Source organism: Opisthocomus hoazin, chromosome Z (assembly GCF_030867145.1).
Source record: "Opisthocomus hoazin isolate bOpiHoa1 chromosome Z, bOpiHoa1.hap1, whole genome shotgun sequence".
Lineage (NCBI taxonomy): Eukaryota > Metazoa > Chordata > Aves > Opisthocomiformes > Opisthocomidae > Opisthocomus > Opisthocomus hoazin.
The window spans coordinates 78,645,073-78,661,398 of NC_134454.1; the positions used below are offsets into that span (position 1 = coordinate 78,645,073).

Below are 16,326 nucleotides of genomic sequence, written 5' to 3' on the forward strand. Positions count from 1 at the left end.
GACACCATGGCTGAGGGGTTCCTCACTGATCACCGAGGAGAGGGGAAACCCATGGCCGAGGGGACCTTCACCCATCACCGAGGAGAGGGGACACCATGGGTGAGGAGTCCCTCACCATTGCTGAGGAGAGGGGACACCCCCTGGCTGAGGGGTCCCCCACCCACGGCTGAGGGGTCCGCGCAGCCGACGGGGTTCCCCCGCCCCCCGCGCAGGGCCCCAGGCGCGCGCCGGCGGGGGTGCCCCGGGGTGGGGCAGGGGCAGCCCCCGGAAGCGTCGCCGGTTCGAGCCCCGCGCCGGGCGGCTCACCTGGCCGGGCCGGGCCGGGCCGGTCGGCGGCAGACTTTGCCTCCCAGCCTCTATAAAAGGTAACGGCGGCGTCAGAGCCGCCGCCTCCTCCTCCCGTCGGCTCTCACGTACGCGCGGCCGGGCGGGCTCGGAGCCGTCCGCCGGCCGTCCCGCACCCACACCCGCGCCCTCGCCGGAGATGAGCCGCGCCGCGCTGCGGGTCTCCCTCCTGCTCCTGGCCGCCCTGGGCCGCGCCGGCGCCGGCAGCCAGCAGCACCAGGAGCAAGGCGGCGAGGACCTACCGCCCTCCAAGGAGAAAGGTGAGCGGGGGGGGGGGGGGGGGGTGTCCCCCGTGGGCAGGGAGCCCCCGGCGCGTGGGGCACCCCGCCGCCGGGCTTGGGGGTCCCCTGGGCGCGGGGCGTCCCGATGCGTGGCGTGTTCCCCGATACCGAGTTTGGGATCCCCGGTGCCTTGGGCAGCGCGGTGCGTGGAGCACCCCGATACCGAGTTTGGGGGTGCCCAGGTGCGCGGGGTTTCCCCCCCCCCCTTGCTGGGTCTGGGATCCGTGAAGCTTGGGGGACCCCGGTGCGTGGAGTGATGGATTTGGGATGCCTAGTGCCTTGGGGGGGCGAGGGGGGGGGGGGGGTCGCCAGCGCTGAGGAGCTCTCCCCTTGCTTGGTTTGGGGGGGGCTGCTGTACCTCCTCCTGCACCCTTTCTAGGGGCCCAAGTGTGCTCCAGTGTGGGGTGCCCCTGTGGGGCTGTGCCCCCCCAGCATTGCCCAGCTGCGGGAGCAGCCCCCCCCCAGCACGTCCCTGCCTTTGTCCCCGCTCCCGCCAACTCCGGTGCGGCCCGACCCCTGCCCAGGGGCTGGGGCCCCCCACCCTGCCGGCAGCCCTTTTCCCCCACCAAGTCTATTTTGCTTCAGAGTAGGGGGCTTCGTGGCTGCTGGTATGGGAGTCGCTGGGACTGTGCAGCGAGCTGTGCCTTGGGTGAACCCAGCGCCGGACCCCAGTGTGGCGGGATGGCAGATGGTCCCCTTTGTCCTGCAGCATGGCCTCTCCCCAGCGGGGTCCACCGTGCCTGGCCCTGCATCCGCATTGTCCCCTCCACAGCCCAGCGAGGACAGGGTCCGGCCCCGCTGGGGAATTGGTGGGGGTCTGCCCCATGGCTGACGGTGGGGAATGGGGGACGTGCCTGAACTTGGGGCTGGGTGGTGATTTGTGCCCCCTCCCCCCCCAAGAACTGTATTGCTGGTGGCATGGGGGCTTTCAGATTTCAGGGTCACTGTTTTGGGGGGAAGAGTCCTGGGTCTTTGATCTTGGTCCCTTTTCTGACTGGGGACTGTGGCACTGCCAGTGCTCAGCAGGGATTTTGGGGCAGTGCCATGAGTTTGCTCGCGTGGGTCTGAGCACTCTGCTGGGATGTTCCTGTTGCTGGCTACGTTCCTCGTTCAGGCTTTGCCTGCGGGTTTGTTTCCTGGGCTCAGCCTCGTAGCGTGTCCTTGGTTTTGCCCCCCAGCCCTGGACACTCAGCACAAGCTGGGCGGTTGTCACTGAGGCTTTGCTGTGGGGTTGCTCTCTGAGGAACTGCTGGCTTGCCCAGAGCCCCAAGTCCTGTGTGATGAGTGTCTTTGCGAAACGGTAACTGCCTTTCCCACTGCAGCCTATTCCCTCTCTCCCTCCTGTTCACACCCGTCCTGCTCTCCATGTCCTCTTCTTGCTCATCCTCCAATGCTCGCTTCTGTTGCTTAATACCCCTTATTCATCTCCTTCCCCAGCTTCAAGGAGTGATCTGTCCCCTGGGATTTCCCCATTTTTATCCCTTCTGCTGGGATGGCCCTTTCTCTGCCATGCTCCGTAATTGTTTGCTCTTTCCCCTGGCACTTGCTGTGGCAGTTGGGTTAACAGCGAGCAGGGATGTGCCCCGGAGTGAAGCCTGCCCTGTGCTTTCCTCCACCCAAGCCCTTGCCCCTCTGGGGAGAGCTGGCCTGAGCAGTCCTCCCCCAGGAACACAAAGAACAATCCCTGCAGCGACCTCTGCTACCAGGGGCAGATTAAAGGCTGATCCCAAAGGCTTGCAGTGGGTCAGAGTTTATAAACACAAAGGGGCTTTAATGCAGCCGGGCTTGGGAGGGATCAGTGCCCCCATGGGCAACGCGCGGGGTGGTGTCCCCGGGCTGAAAGGGCATGGGGTGTGCGTCTGGATGGAGAAACCAGGGCTGTGCTGGTGGAGGTAGGGCTGGAACGGCACAGCCTTCCCGTAGAGAGGCTCCTCGTGAGGCTTGGCAGAAGGATGCTCGGGTTGTGCACCCCACTTCCCTAGACACTGTGCCCTGTGCTGTGCTTGCTGTAGACTGGCCTGGAGAGTTGGCTGTGGGCAGCGTGAGCAGAGGGGCACTGGTCGGGGTTGGAAGGGACCTCTGTGGGTCATCCAGTCCAACCCTCCTGCCGAAGCAGGGTCACCTACAGCAGGCTGCACAGGACCTTGTCCAGGCGGGTCTTGAATACCTCCAGAGAAGGAGACTCCACAACCTCCCTGGGCAGCTTGCTTTCAAGGGACATAGTGCTCAGATGAGTTTCGTAGGCTAGGACCTAGCTGCTGTGGCTGGTCCCTGCTTTGGGACTTGCACTCTGTGTGCATCTCTGCATGTCCTGGTTCCTCCTGGCTCACTGAGCATCAGGAATAACACCTGGCTTCCCCTCTTCTCTGGGCCATGAGCACCACTGGTCCCCCCACAGCCTGGGACTGATCTGAAGACAGGGGCTTCTTCCTCGGGGGCACAGCAAGGTGGTCCTGCGCTGGCATCCCCTGTAACAGGCCTCATCCCACAGGGCTTTGACCCGGGTCTGGTTCAGGGCTGGGTCCCAGCAGGGACAGGAGGCTCTGGCAGGATCCCAGTGCTCTCTGTGGCTGAGCGCAGGGCATCGTGTGCCCAGCCCATGAGAGAGCAGAATGTCCAAGCGAGAAGCGAAGCCCACTGCCCTGCCCACCACACACCAGCCGTGGAACTTCTACCGGAGTTCAGGCAAGCAGGCAGCACCGGTGGCCACATTGCTGCCAGGCAGCATCCACGCTGTGAACGGCACAAATGTTTCAGTGTTGTTGAGTGCCCTGCAGCAGCTTTGGGCTGCGTACCCCCTAAAATGTGAAAAGCAGAGGATGGAGGGGGCTAGATGAATAGGGCTGACCCTCTGGTCTCCTTGCCTGGCTCTGCTAAGGGGTGCCTTTCGCTCTGTTCAAATGATCCCGAGTCCCTCGGGTGCGTGGTCCATCCCTGTGTCCCCCGGGTGAGGTCTCCTGGGAGCAGCCTGCTGCACCGGCGCCTTTCCTTCATGCGATTAGCAGCGGCCCGCGGTTGTGCTGGCTCCTCACCCTGCCGAAAGCTGCTCCTACCCTTCCTCCTGGGCTGCAGGACATGCCGAGCCGCGCGCTGGTAATGGCAGCGTCTGCCTGAGCTCGGCGGGAAAGTGTTGTTGGATGGTGTTGGATGTCAAGGAGGGAAGCGAGCCGGCGCTGTATCCCAAAATGGGAGGTCGGAGAGGGAGCGAGGAACATGGGGAGAAAGCACAAAGGAGGGAGGGAGTGAAAGGGGGAAACTCTGCCGGATCGCAGGCTGCTGGGGGTGCGGAGTGGCATTTCGAGCTCAGCTGGACCAAAGGGGCTCTGTGTGGCTGAGCATGGAGGCTTTCTCACCTGCAAGGGCAGGCAGCTCCTGGTGGTACCCTACTACGTTTTTGTGCTAGGAGTCCTCTTCTTGCGTGTTATCTCCCCATGAGCTCAGAGCAGCAGCAAGGTTGTTTCCCCCGACGTTTTTGGGAGTGCTTGGCAGTCCCCGCCGGGGCTGCGGGCGCTTGGAGGTAGGGCAGGGCGTGCGAAGAGCTGCGGCACCCACTGCCGAGGTGCAGCCGCGTCGGTCGCGGTGGGTGGCTGCCGTTCATCAGAAAGGAGACCTGGCGCCATGCAGCTTTCCGAGGGAGAAGACGTGCTCCGACGGAGAGCGTGGGAGGCAGGCTGAGGTTATGCAAATCGACATTTAGGCAGGGCAGTGGGTTAATGTTCATGGCAAAGGGCTGCGAGATTGCGAATGCCCCCACGTGGAAGGGACCGGAGCGTTGCACGGCTCCTCCGAGCCACGCTGAGGCCGGGGCAGATGCCGAGAGCCCGACCCAGTGCTGGGCTCACCGCGATGCCATCTCGCAGCGCTCGGTGCCTGCGCCAAGGGGACCTAACCCTGCGCAGCTGGGCTTGCGAGATGCCTTCCAGGTGGGTGGCCTGGCTGCGCCGTAGCTGCGCCCAGATCCACACTGTGTGGAAACACACCCGGGTGGCTTCCGTGCATGGACAAGTGCTCGCGGGTCCTCTTGGCTCTGGTGCCAAGAGACCCCTGGGGCAGTCTGAGTCGGGGTGGATGGGGCTGACTCCTGGGTGCAGCTGCAGCCTTCGGGGTGCTCCAAGCTGCTGCACTGAGCTGGCGGGAGGCTGCGAGGAGGGTCCGGAGCCCCCTTGGCTGTGGGAACAGACAGGCATGGGGGGACGTGGGAGCCTGGGGTGGGCGGCACGGTGCTGACACAGCAGGGCAGGTGCCAGCACAGTGCTATTGCACAATTTACGATGCGATGTTGGAGTTGCTTTCTGTCGAGGCAGCGTCCCTGGAGGTGAGCAGAAGGCAGGGTGCCGGGGCGGGCCGTGCCGGTTGAGGCATGTGCAGTCACTGGCTGCCCTGGGCTGCCGTGCCCTGCCTGTGCCGGGACGCGAGTGCCCCTCGGGGGTTTCCCCGTGCTGATAGCCACCCTTGTGCTGCAGGAATCCTGCCTAGGAATCCCGCCACACGTGGCTCTTGTGGGAAAGCCATGACCACCTTGTGCAGGCAGTGCCAAGTGGGGCAGGGACAGGGCGGGGAAGATGTGAGGTGTTTGCAGAGGAAGGCAGCCGTACTCTGGATTTTGGCACTTAATCGGTGTCTGGGGAGCAGGTAACCTTTGTGTGAGCAAGGTGGGCAGGATGAATCTCAGCTTGCTACAGGACAGCTGGGTGCATCCCAGGGCAGTGCTATGCAAGCAGGCATGGGGAGGGCACTGCAGCCTGTCCTGAGGCACACATGTTCCTGCCTGATACAGGCAGCCATACCTCGCCCAGCCCGCTGCTTGCTGCCCCTTCTTCATGTGCCTGTGGGAGTACCCTGTGCCTGGGCAAGTGACTCCGGACCATCACTCCTGAGCATCAGAAGCACTGCAGAGAGGAGTCACCGGCGATGCTGGAGGGAGCCCTGAGGACCTTTTCCATCTCGGAAGCTCCCGGTGCCCCTAAGCACCTTCCAGCCCTTCCCAGCCTGGTTTTGCCGTGGCCATTCGCTCTCCGGGGCAGCAGATGCACCAAAGGTCCCCAGCAGCGCCCATGCTTAGATCCTTGCTGAGAGGAGGGCAGGATCCCACTGGGCTTGGGGCCTCGCATAGGACATCTGGGCCTGGGAAATTGTGCCTCTTCCTTTCTCACCCCTGAGCTGGAATCCGCTCCTATTAATAGCAAGTGGCTGTCGATAGGGATGGGGACTGGAGCAGCGCCTGCTGAGCCTCTCCTGCATCCCTGCCAGGCTGGCATGCTTTTGGCCCTGCCAAGGGACAGAGGTGGTGTCCGGGCTGGACTGTACCTGCTAAGTGCTCGTCTGTGTCCTTGCACCCTGGTGAGCTGGTGGAAGCGGGTGTAGATGCTGCCCTTTGCTGCTGGGTGCATGAACCCCATCACCCCAAGCCTGTCCCAATCTGTCAACGTCTGCTCCAGCCCTTGTGAATTGGGATGTGCCAACAGCCTGTCTGTAATGATGAGCATGCTGGTAAGCACAAGTCAGAGGAGGAGCCCGTGAAATACCTCTTGTGCCAATCAGGGCAGGGGCATAATCCTTATGGGCCACGTTTCTCTGCTTGGGGTAAATCCAAGCCCCACATCCTTTTGCCTGGAGCTGGTTGCTTGTAGAAGGGCTGGTGATCGCTGAGGTGTTTGGTCGAGGGCATTTGAGAAGAGGCTCTGGGGCACCTCTCAGGCCATCTCCAGTGACATGCTGGGAGCCTGGGCTTTGCTGGCAGCTCCGGAGGAGAGTGATGGTGCGAGGGCTGGTGTGTGGAGCACTGTCATACCCTCAGGACCTGCCCCAGGAGGGCTTAGCTCCCTCTCGACCTGCACCCCTGGGACACCCCCAGAGCTCAGGGCACATCTCTGCCATGGCCACTGTGCCCCATGGGTGACATGGAATGTGCAGTGGTCCTGGTGTGGGATGCCCATCCACCCTCCTGCCTTTCCTAGGCAGAGGGTTTGTGGGGTGTAGGACCTTTATGCAGCTCTGGGAATTTGGGTGGTTGGGCGAGTTGGGGCAGGGGGCTGCCAGGACGGGAGCTGGGTGTTTGGTCTGACACATTTTCTTGTGGCAGTCTGCCCGCAGGGTAGGGGCACTCGCTCATGAGGAAGACAAGGTTTTGGTGCTCGCTGGCTTCCTCTGCCGTGAGTCCCAGAGCTGCTTTTCCGCGGTGGGAGGACGGTGTCTGCGTGGTGCAATGCAGCTCGCTGCCCACACTCCTCGTGGTCTGGGAGCGGCTTTTCCCTACACCCCCTCCAGCACTTCAGCATCCCAGGAGTGCCACCAGGACAGCCGATTCCCTGGCTGCTCTTGCTTACGGAGCCTGAGCAGGGAAGCTGCAGACCTGCCTCGTTAAGTGCTTTGTCTTGGGACAGTGGGAGGTTTTGGCTGCTCTGGAGTAGCTGCAATAGCACTGGTACAGCTGCTCAGTGACGGAAGCCAATATCTCTTATTTTTCCATTATAAGGTTGATAACAAAGCGTCAAGACCTGGAGCTTTCCCTCTGGCCGACAGCTGCAGGAGATCTGGCCCTGCTCAGAGGAGTCAGTGACCTCTGGGAGCATCCCCCTCACTGGGGCAGAGGGAGGAGTGAGGAACTGAAGCCAGGGAGGGGGACTGAAGGCAGTGGGAGTCCAGAGACCTGCTGCCGCGGCTGGGAGCGCTGCCTGGCAGAGGTGTGCTTGCTGCCAACCCTTCCCTTCCATTCATGTGGTTTTTTTTCTCTTTTTTTTCAAGGTACTGGCCACGGTCACTGGACCTATGATGGTAAATACCCTGCAGTTACTCCTGCTTTTTTTCTACCACCCAGCAGACCCTGGGCCTGAGCCAGACGTGGTTAATGATTACAGGGCTACTGTGTGTGCTCCACGTCTCACCCTTCCCTCCTGCCTGACCCTGACGCTTCAGTGGTGCCTGAACCTGGGCACAGATGGGCTGAAGAGCTGGTGGTTGCTCTGGCTTGAGCAGGAAGCAGCGGTTCTGCTGAGGGTTTCCCCAGTCCCCTGGGTGTGGAGGGATGCCCCTCAGGGCAGGGGTTCTCTCTGAACAGGAGGTCCCCTGATCCTGTGCCGAAGCAGGCTGGGTTCTCCAGGCTGGACTTACAGCCCATGCTGGGACTTTGACCTGCCCTGGGATTAGCTTGCATCCTCACCCCTGTCCTCTGTCACCTTCCCTCTCCGCCCTGCCTGGCCCTGCCCTCCCATCATGTTGTGGGGGGCTTGTCCACAGCACCCATGATGGGCATCGCTGCAGTGGTAGCACAAACACACCCCTTCCCGCTGCGGTGGTGGGCCAGGCCCCCGCACCTGCTCGGGACCAAGGGCTGGCTTGGACCTGCTAACACCCAGCTCCATCTTTACGGGGGTCCTGTGAGGGGCTGGGACGAGCCAGGGTTTGCACTGGCCCAAGATGTGCTAGCAGCAGCTCCGTGCAGTGCAAGGGAAGGTTTCTGGGGCATCAGCCGTGCTTATCCCAGCCATGGAACTGGGGAGAGGTGGCAGTTCAAGCAGCCATCCCAGCCATGTGAGCTGGCCCTTTGCAGGGCTGTAGCAGTGCAGTTAGCAGCCGGGAACCTGTCAGACCTGTGGCAGTGGGCTCGTGTGATCCCAGCAGTACTGTGGTACCTTGCTCAAGTACCAGCATGGGTGAAGTGGTGGGTCGATACCTGCCAGAGGCCAGGCTGTGCAAGGCAGCAAGCGTGTGATGAGCTGCAGAGCAGCAGCTCCTCAGCTTGCCAAGTCCACTTGTAAATGATCTTCTCGCACTCTTCCCAAACACCCCAAAAATAGACTTTCCTGGCAGCTCACCATGGTCCGAGACCTTTCCTGATACAGCTGTATGCAGTCACATGGTGGCAAAGAGCTGCTCCCAAGCTATCTTGATGGAAACTAACCTTGCATGCGTGGCTTATTCCCTGGCCATGCCTGTCCCCTTCCCCACCACCCACCAAACCTCCTTTTTGGCGGGCTCCTTGGCCGGGCAGTCTCACTGGCTCTCCCTCCCTTCCTCCTCATACCAGACACGGACCAGTGGGGTGTGGACTACCCGGACTGTGCGGGCAACATGCAGTCGCCTATCGACATTGACACCACCAAGACCGTCTTCAGCCCCCATCTGCGGCCAATCCAGCTCTCTGGCTACAGCCTGCCCGCCAGCCAGAAGCTCAAGCTGAGTAACAACGGGCACACAGGTGGGTGCAAAGCCACAGGCAGACACTGGGGCACAAGCAGAGCCTCCTCAGCCTCTCCCGGCAGGACTGGGCTTCTCTGACCCGCTTCCCCTGGGCTCTGGTGAGGGGATTATCTTCCAGGCTACAATCATGTTGCCTTCAAGGCCAAAAGGGAAGCATCAAGCTGTTGAGCCTTTACAGGTCCATGTGCTTTTCTGGCTGGAGGGGAGAAACCTGGAGATGGAGAACTCGCTACTCACTGCCTTTGGGAGCTGGCTCCAGGAATTTGTTAAAGGAATGCATGTTTCCTTCAGAAATGTGTCCCTGGTATTTCTAACGCAGGTTTGCAGCCACTAGTTCCTCCCCTGCATTTCACTTTCAAAGGACTAGTCAGTCTCTGATGTGGCTTAGCCTTTAAGGTACCTACCTCTCTGTTAGGACACGGCATTGGCCAACTTCTTTAAGTCTGTGTTTCAGAATACTGTCTCAAGATCTTTAAATTTTTACAGGTCTTTTGTTTCCCTTCTCCAATTTTAGAATGCTTTTTGAAAAGTCTGGACACAACTTATTCACATTATTTTAGTATCAGTCTCGCCATGCCAGGTATGGAGGAAAACTACATCTCCTTCCCACTCACCACCTTACAGCTGGGGATGGTGTGTCCTGGTTGCTACCAGCTTTTTGTGGGAGAAAGCTGAGCGTTTTGTGCATGCTGGTATCTGCCAGTCCCCAAACTAAGAAAAGGTGACGGAGAAAGCGACTTAAGAACTCGCTGATGGTGTGTTAAGGCACCTCTTTACCCTGGTAGCTAATGAGATGGAGCTGACCTGTGTATACAACAAACTCAAAAGGTCAGACTCACTGTGCATGGTCAGATTGCCTGTGCAGTGCATGTCCAGAGCTTTATATTATGGTCTCCTGCCCTAGCGTGCCTGCAGAGTTAAACTAGTTGAGCTCAGTAGTTGCTATTTTAGACACCCTGGCATCTGGTGTTGCTTGGTGTTTGGAAAAGCAGTCAGAGCATTTTCATTGGGGTGGGGGGGAAGTAGTTCCTCACATGTTTATAAGATGCCTTTTCTTATTCTAGCAGCTCCCAGTCTGCCTTATGAAAAGCCATAAATAAACAGAAAGTTGCAAGTCCAGTAAATATCTGGGCAGTTACTCCTTTTTGTAATATAAAGTGTATATGCTGTACAAGCTTTTTCAGGGCCTGAAAATGACTCAGGTAGCTAGTAGACGGAATGCAATCATTTAGATATACAAAAGAAATGTAAAAGCAGATAAATCCCCAGTCTCCCACTTCCCGTATTAGAGTTCTGTATGCCTGAACCCAGTGGCAGGTAGCACGGGAGAGGACAAATGACTCACCACAGCTGCTAACATGGTTAATCCCGGACCTGCACCATAGCTCGGTGACATGACTAAGGGACACTTCACCTATAAAGAAGGAGGAAGTAAAAGAGTTGACATGAAAAATGAGGGAAAGGTGCTTAGAAGGATAGGATGGTCTTTCTCAGGGTCCAGGGATGCTCCTGATATTTTGGTGAGTGTCCAGGTAGCTCAGCTTTAGATTTGCCACACTGCTGCATGAGTCCAGGATAGCTGGCTAAACCACATTAAAATAAAGTACAAGGCAAAAACAAGTATGTATTTACCATACCCAGAAAGGCAAAATTTTAGCTCTAAATGCTTTAAAAATATTTAATGCTTACGTGCCACCAGCTCCAGTGCTGTCAGACACTCACAGGCTGCTTTTTGTGAAAGGTCCCAGCTGGCCAAGCGCTGCAGCTCTGTCCAACCACCCTGCTCTTGCAGGTATTCACCATCCTGCCAGTATCTTTCTCCATGGATTTTGTCCACAGTCTCTTTATATTATTCTCACTTACCGAATAAATTGTTGGGTAATATTTGGCTTGGAGCTGGGCCTTGGGATTCTCTGCAGGTGAGCTATTCGCTTTCCAGCATTTTCATAGCAGCTATTTTTGAAGCTGATGTATTTATTGGGGTGTCCTACAACCTGAAGTCAAAAGCTGAACCTTGCCGCACTGGCACAGCTCTGGGTGTCAATTTGCCCATAGCCTCATGAAAGATGAAAAGCAAGTGGTTTTTTTTTTTGTTGTTGTTGTGACCAATTTCCACAAGCCTCTTTCCCTTGAGACACCTCTGCGTACCTGTGGGATGGACTTTGTGTTTTACTGACCGACCTCTTCCTTCTGCCTTTGCAGCTCTCCTCGAGCTGCCCGAGTCACTGGCCATCACCGATGGCTATGCCCAGCAGTACCGTGCCGTGCAGCTGCACCTGCACTGGGGCTCTCCGTCAGGACCCGGCTCGGAGCACACCATCGACGGCCGACGCTTTGCTGCGGAGGTAACGAGCCCTCGTGGCGACAAACGCAACCTTTCCTCTCCCGGCGCCGGGCATGGAAGGTGCTGGAGTGCTGTCTCGCTCCTAGCCGGTGGCCCTGGTTGTCACTGGGTGAACGCAGCTGCAGAGTTCAGCATAGCAGACCATGCTTTGGTGCTGAGCCAGACTCGCGCTGCAGCCTGCGGTGCAGAGGCGAGGAGGAGACCACCCTCCGGGATGCTCTGCCCGAGGTGGGCTGGGGCTGGCCGCGTGTGAGCGGTGCAGCCTGTCCCCGCGCTGCAGCCTGGTCCTGGGCTGATGGAGCAGGAGCCGCGGCCGTCCCCGGGCTGGGGGGGCCAGCTTCCCCGGGCGGCTGTGAGCAGCCTGCTTTGGGAGCTGCAGGGACTGTTTACTCTGTACACACTGTCCTCCTGCTCTGCCAGCTCCCATCTGGTATTATCCCTCCTTCTCTAGCTGCTGTCCTCAAACCGAGACCGGCTGCAGTAGGACCCCTAGTATCTAGGGCAGAGTGCCAGTTTGCTGTCCCTGACTGGGGAAGCTCCTGCGGGCAGACCTTCACGCTTGCTGCTTTGCAGCAGCACACTCTCTCAGTCCTGCCAGAATATTCCCCTCCTAGGACGCGTGCTCATCACAAATGTGTGTCTCTGCCGGCCCTTGCTCCGGCAGGCTGTAGCCCTGTGAGGGTGAGCACCTCCCGGAGGTGCCCGTCCTGCATGGGGATTGTGTGTTTCCCTTCCAGATCCACGTGGTCCACTACAACACCAAGTATTACAACTTTCAGGAGGCAATGGTCTACCCAGATGGCCTGGTTGTACTGGGAGCCTTCCTGGAGGTGAGTCCCATAGATGAGCCCTGAGCGAGAAGGGGTAGGAGCACGGGGAGGGTGGGACTGGGCAAGCAGAGTCAGGCACAGTTTTGAGGACTGTCCAAGGTGCAAATGCTCCTGGGGAGAAGGGGAGAGAGAAGGCAGTCCAGAAGGCAGAGCAGCCCCAAAAGGAGGAAGGGGTCACTGGGACAGGGTGCTTCTCACAGGGAGCGATACCTCCCTGTTGGCACTGCCATCGCCGGCCGGTCTCCATTCGGCCCCTGTCCTTGTCGTTATGGTGGGGTCTCTGTGTTGCAGGTTGGGCCGAGGGAGAACCCATACTATCAGGAAATACTTGAGCATCTGTACGATATCCAAAGAAAAGGTAAGGCCCTGTCCCACCTGGCGTTTGTCTCGGGGGCTGCAGCCCAGCAGAGAAACCTGCTGCACGGCAGAGAGACGCTGCAGCAGCCGTTTGCCGTATGCATGTGAGAAGGGGAGCGTGGCACAGCTTGTACAGAAACAGCTCTCCAAGGTGCCCTCTGCTTCCACGTGCTGTCCGCTGCCTCCGGGGCAAACCCAGTGCTCTTGCCTCAGTGCACCAGTGTAGACCCTAGCACCTGCGGTGCCAGGCTGCCCATGATCTCCATGCTGGTCCTGCCTGTTGTCCTCTAAGGGGTTGCCCCAGTCTCCCATGCTGTTTCTTCTCCTAGGTCAGCAAGTCTTGGTGCCTGGATTCAACATTGCCGGTCTGCTGCCTGCCAACCTGAAACACTACTTCCACTACAATGGCTCTCTGACCACCCCAGCCTGCTACCAGACGGTGAAGTGGACAGTCTTCAACCAGACCATGCTGCTTTCTCGTGGCCAGGTCCGTCAGGGTGATGATCTCCATGCTGGGTCTTGCCCAGGCTCTCCCTGCAAGCACACACCATGTGTGCTGGTCCCCTGGGGCTCACCTGGCTCCCAAAGGTGGGATGGGATGCACCCCGCACTGCTCATGCCGTTCTCCTTCCAGATGTCAAGGCTGCTGATGAGCCTGAGAAACGACGACAGCAAAGCTCTGCAGAATAATTACCGGCTGGCACAGGACCTGCACGGGCGACAGGTGCTGGCGAGTTTCCAGACCACCCTCTCCTCGGGAGATGACACGCGTGCTGGTAAGGAGCGCGTGAGCATGCTCAGGCTGCACCCAGCTGCAGGGGTGCAGAGACGGAGTGAGGAGCAGGAGTCAAGGCTTCGCGTCTCTTACAGAAATGCAGCATTTTCATGGGTTAGACCTGCCCGACAGGTGACTTACGGCAGCACTGGTCTTGGGGTCCTGCTCTCCTCCATTTCTGCGCTTCTGTCACCCTGTCTGGGGAAGATGGGTTTCTAGGACCTGTATTATCCTTGCCGTTGCAGAAATAAGTTGCAGGACTAATGCATACGTATGGTCAAGGGCAAACAGCTAGGTCCTAGCAACCCAGCTGTCTTCTTCATCCCCAAAAGCAATAGCTAAATTCAGTAGGACTGCAGAGGTACAGGCTTGCAGTAAGCCCCCCACCGCCAAACTTTGCAAGAAGGGCAGTGGAGGGGACCCATCCCCCTCCGACGGCTGTGCTCTGCCAGTGGGGCCACACAGCCATCCTGGCAGGGCACACAGTCCCCTGCCTGCAGCATCCCTGTCTGCCCGTCCTCAAAGGTTTCTTTTGCTCTGGTGGCTTCCAGCGACGAGTAGAAATTCCTCTGAATCCTCCGGTGTGACTATCGCTCTGCATCGCTGAATTCTTGCCTGTTGCTGCTCTCCGAGGTCACTGGGGTTTTTCTGTCTAGCATCCTGTTCCTTTTCTGTTTTGATGGCACTTCCTACACCTTGTGTCAAGGTGACTAATAGAAACAGTACACAAGCTCGGTCCCAGGCCCTTGGGCATGCCTGGGTAATCACACACCGTGGTGCAAGGCACTTCCCTTCACCGTCCCACCTGCAGCCAGATCGCTAATGGCTGCAGGCTTTTAATCACCATGGTCTTCAGCCTGGCTCACAGTTTCCCATGTGGCACTACATCAAATGCTTCAATGAAGTCGGCAGAGATAAAATCTACTGCATTTTCTTTGTCTAGAATATCACTTATCAAAGAAGGGTATCGGGTTAGGCTGGCATGCTCTATCTTTGGTAAACCTGTTAGATACTTTATCATATTTTCCATTTACCTCCAAGCCTTTCTTTTACCAGTGTCTTGCAGAAGCTGTTCCAAAGCCTCCAGCCGCTGAGGCTGGGGCAAGGGGGGGGGAGTTGCCCAGCTCACATGCCTTTTTTTTTTCTTTCCTTGCTATTTCTATTCAACAAACTCCACTTTAAGAAAGCCACGAAGCCCTTGTTCCTGGAGTGCAAGGACACTGTCCCAGTACTCCCAGATGAGGTTACTGGTTCTCTGCCTTGCATGCGTGGGGCTGTTGGGGTTTTCTCCCCACCTCGGTGCTGATAACTATCTGTTTTAGCCCCTGGGCTGCTGAGCACTGAGATGCAGTGCTGTGGGGTCACATCTTGCTTCGCTTGCAGCTGCACCTCCTGCGCCCACGCCTGTTGATCGTTCCCCAGTCACCCCCATTTCAGGAGAGCTGCTCCTGCCCCTGGCTGCTGGGCGAAGGCGGTGGCTTCCCCGCTGCAGCCGTGCAGCTGGATACGGCCCGCAGATAGTGCCACTCTGCGAGCGGTGCCGGAGCCGTGTACAGACGATAATGCAGCTGTGTAAAAGCCACGCTGTCACGTTGGGTAAATGTTTGTGTGGCACAGCTCCTGCCCCAGTATGTAGGGCCACCAAGCCACCCCCATGCAGGGTACCCTGCTGTCGTCAGCCACCGTCTCCCTGCAGGCAATTGTCCCCACCGTTGTTGCCTGCTGGGCTCACCCCCTGCCCCTCTCTGGGGTCTGCTGCGGGGTTTGGAGCAGTCATGGGGTGCTGCAGTGCTCAGCACCCTGCCTGTCTGCTTCCCAGGCAGTGGCAGCAGCACTGGAGGAGTTTCTGCTTGGGTTCAGTGAGGGTTTTGTGTGGGCTTGGTGCAGGGATCCATTTTTTTTTTTTTTTTTTTTTTTTTTTTTTTTTTTTTATCTCTCTCCCCTCGATGCATCTGGCAGGGCACCAGGGCTAGGCTTCCCGCAGCGAGACGCTGCGAGCTGCTGGGGATCCAGCAGGCAGCTCTCCCCACCTGCTCATGGGAGACGGGGAGCCTTGCAGGCTTGACACTTCCCAAGCACCTCGGGCAACCTCTTGACTGCGCTGTCTCTCTTGCAGGTGATGACGACTCACGAACAGGAGGTAGGTGAGGGGCTGGCCCGAAGGAAGGCGACTGGGGGGTGTACGTGCCTGGGAAGAGGGCTCCTGCCAGCCACGTGCTGAGCTGGGGGGGCAGGCAGCCATGGTGGGACTGCAAGGCTGCCCAAGCATCTGTCTCATCCTCTCGTCTTTGTCTCCTTTGCAGGACACCCCGGCTCTTCGTTTCACGCAGGTAAGCGTGCTCAGCCCGGGCTGCTGCCTTTGTGTCCGGGCTGCTTCAGCCTTGCCCCATCTCCCTCGGCCAGGAGCTGCAGGGGACCCTCCCCACTCTAACGTGCCTGTGCTTGGCTTACAGGGGACGTGCTGGCCGTGCTTTTCGGGGTGCTCTTTGCCATCACGGCGCTGGCCTTCCTGCTGTACCTCTACAAGCACCGCAGCCAGAACGCACGGTGAGTGATGGGGAGCTGCAGGAGGAGGGGGGCCCAGCACAAGTCTAAGACATGAGAATGGGGGGTTAAGGGTGGTCTCTCGGGCAGCAAGATGGGTTAGCAGCACCCTCCTGTGTGCTCTAACACTCCCTCTTTTCCATCCCCATCAGGCTGGACTCGCAGACCAAGTCCAAGGTCATCTACACAGCAGCCACCACCGACAACACCGCATGAGCCCCGCACCTCTGCGGCAGTCCCAGCTCAGCTGGCCACCCCACCTCCCCTCACTCCCACCCTGGGCCACGGGAGGGCAAGCGCTCCAGCACGCCTCGGCCGCACAGGCTGCCCACATGGACTGTTTGCCTGGGGCAGCATCTGGCCCCAGTAGATTTTTTTTTTTATAACAAAAGGTAAAAACATTAAAAAAAATAAAAAAACAAAACCCTCCTATGGTGCCAGCCCTCTCTGTCCTTGTGTGAAGCTGTGGGGCAGGAAAAGGCACTGGTGGAGCTGGACTTACAGCAGAGAGGGGCAGGCAGGGACCCCTTCCCTGCCGGTAGAAACATCATTGGTCTCCATACCCCGGGCAGAGCTCCAGAGCAAGCAGTGCAGGGCTCCTCGCACAGCCCAGCCCTGCCCTTCATCACTCTGGGACTTCTTCCTCCTCCT

At 58.8% G+C, this 16,326-nt stretch overlaps 1 protein-coding gene across 1 annotated transcript; it reads left to right on the plus strand.

Annotated features, from left to right (window-relative positions):
- The first annotated feature begins 323 nt into the window (after window positions 1-323).
- Window positions 324-16,056, plus strand: LOC104337736 (carbonic anhydrase 9). Its single transcript, XM_075411702.1, has 12 exons — window positions 324-605; window positions 7,371-7,400; window positions 8,653-8,823; window positions 11,028-11,170; window positions 11,907-11,999; window positions 12,291-12,357; window positions 12,686-12,843; window positions 12,991-13,132; window positions 15,248-15,271; window positions 15,435-15,461; window positions 15,585-15,678; window positions 15,828-16,056. Exons 1-12 carry the CDS (start codon window positions 485-487, stop codon window positions 15,889-15,891), a joined length of 1,134 nt encoding a protein of 377 aa, XP_075267817.1. The 5' UTR covers window positions 324-484; the 3' UTR covers window positions 15,892-16,056.
- The last annotated feature ends 270 nt before the right edge of the window (window positions 16,057-16,326 follow it).

Excerpts from the sequence above, each read along its gene's own strand:
- LOC104337736 (XM_075411702.1), top strand. The coding sequence starts at position 485 with ATGAGCCGCGCCGCGCTGCGGGTCTCCCTCCTGCTCCTGGCCGCCCTG. Across the intron at positions 7,401-8,652 it reads CGGTCACTGGACCTATGATG|ACACGGACCAGTGGGGTGTG; the intron begins GTAAATACCCTG and ends TCCTCATACCAG. Across the intron at positions 13,133-15,247 it reads GGGAGATGACACGCGTGCTG|GTGATGACGACTCACGAACA; the intron begins GTAAGGAGCGCG and ends TCTCTCTTGCAG.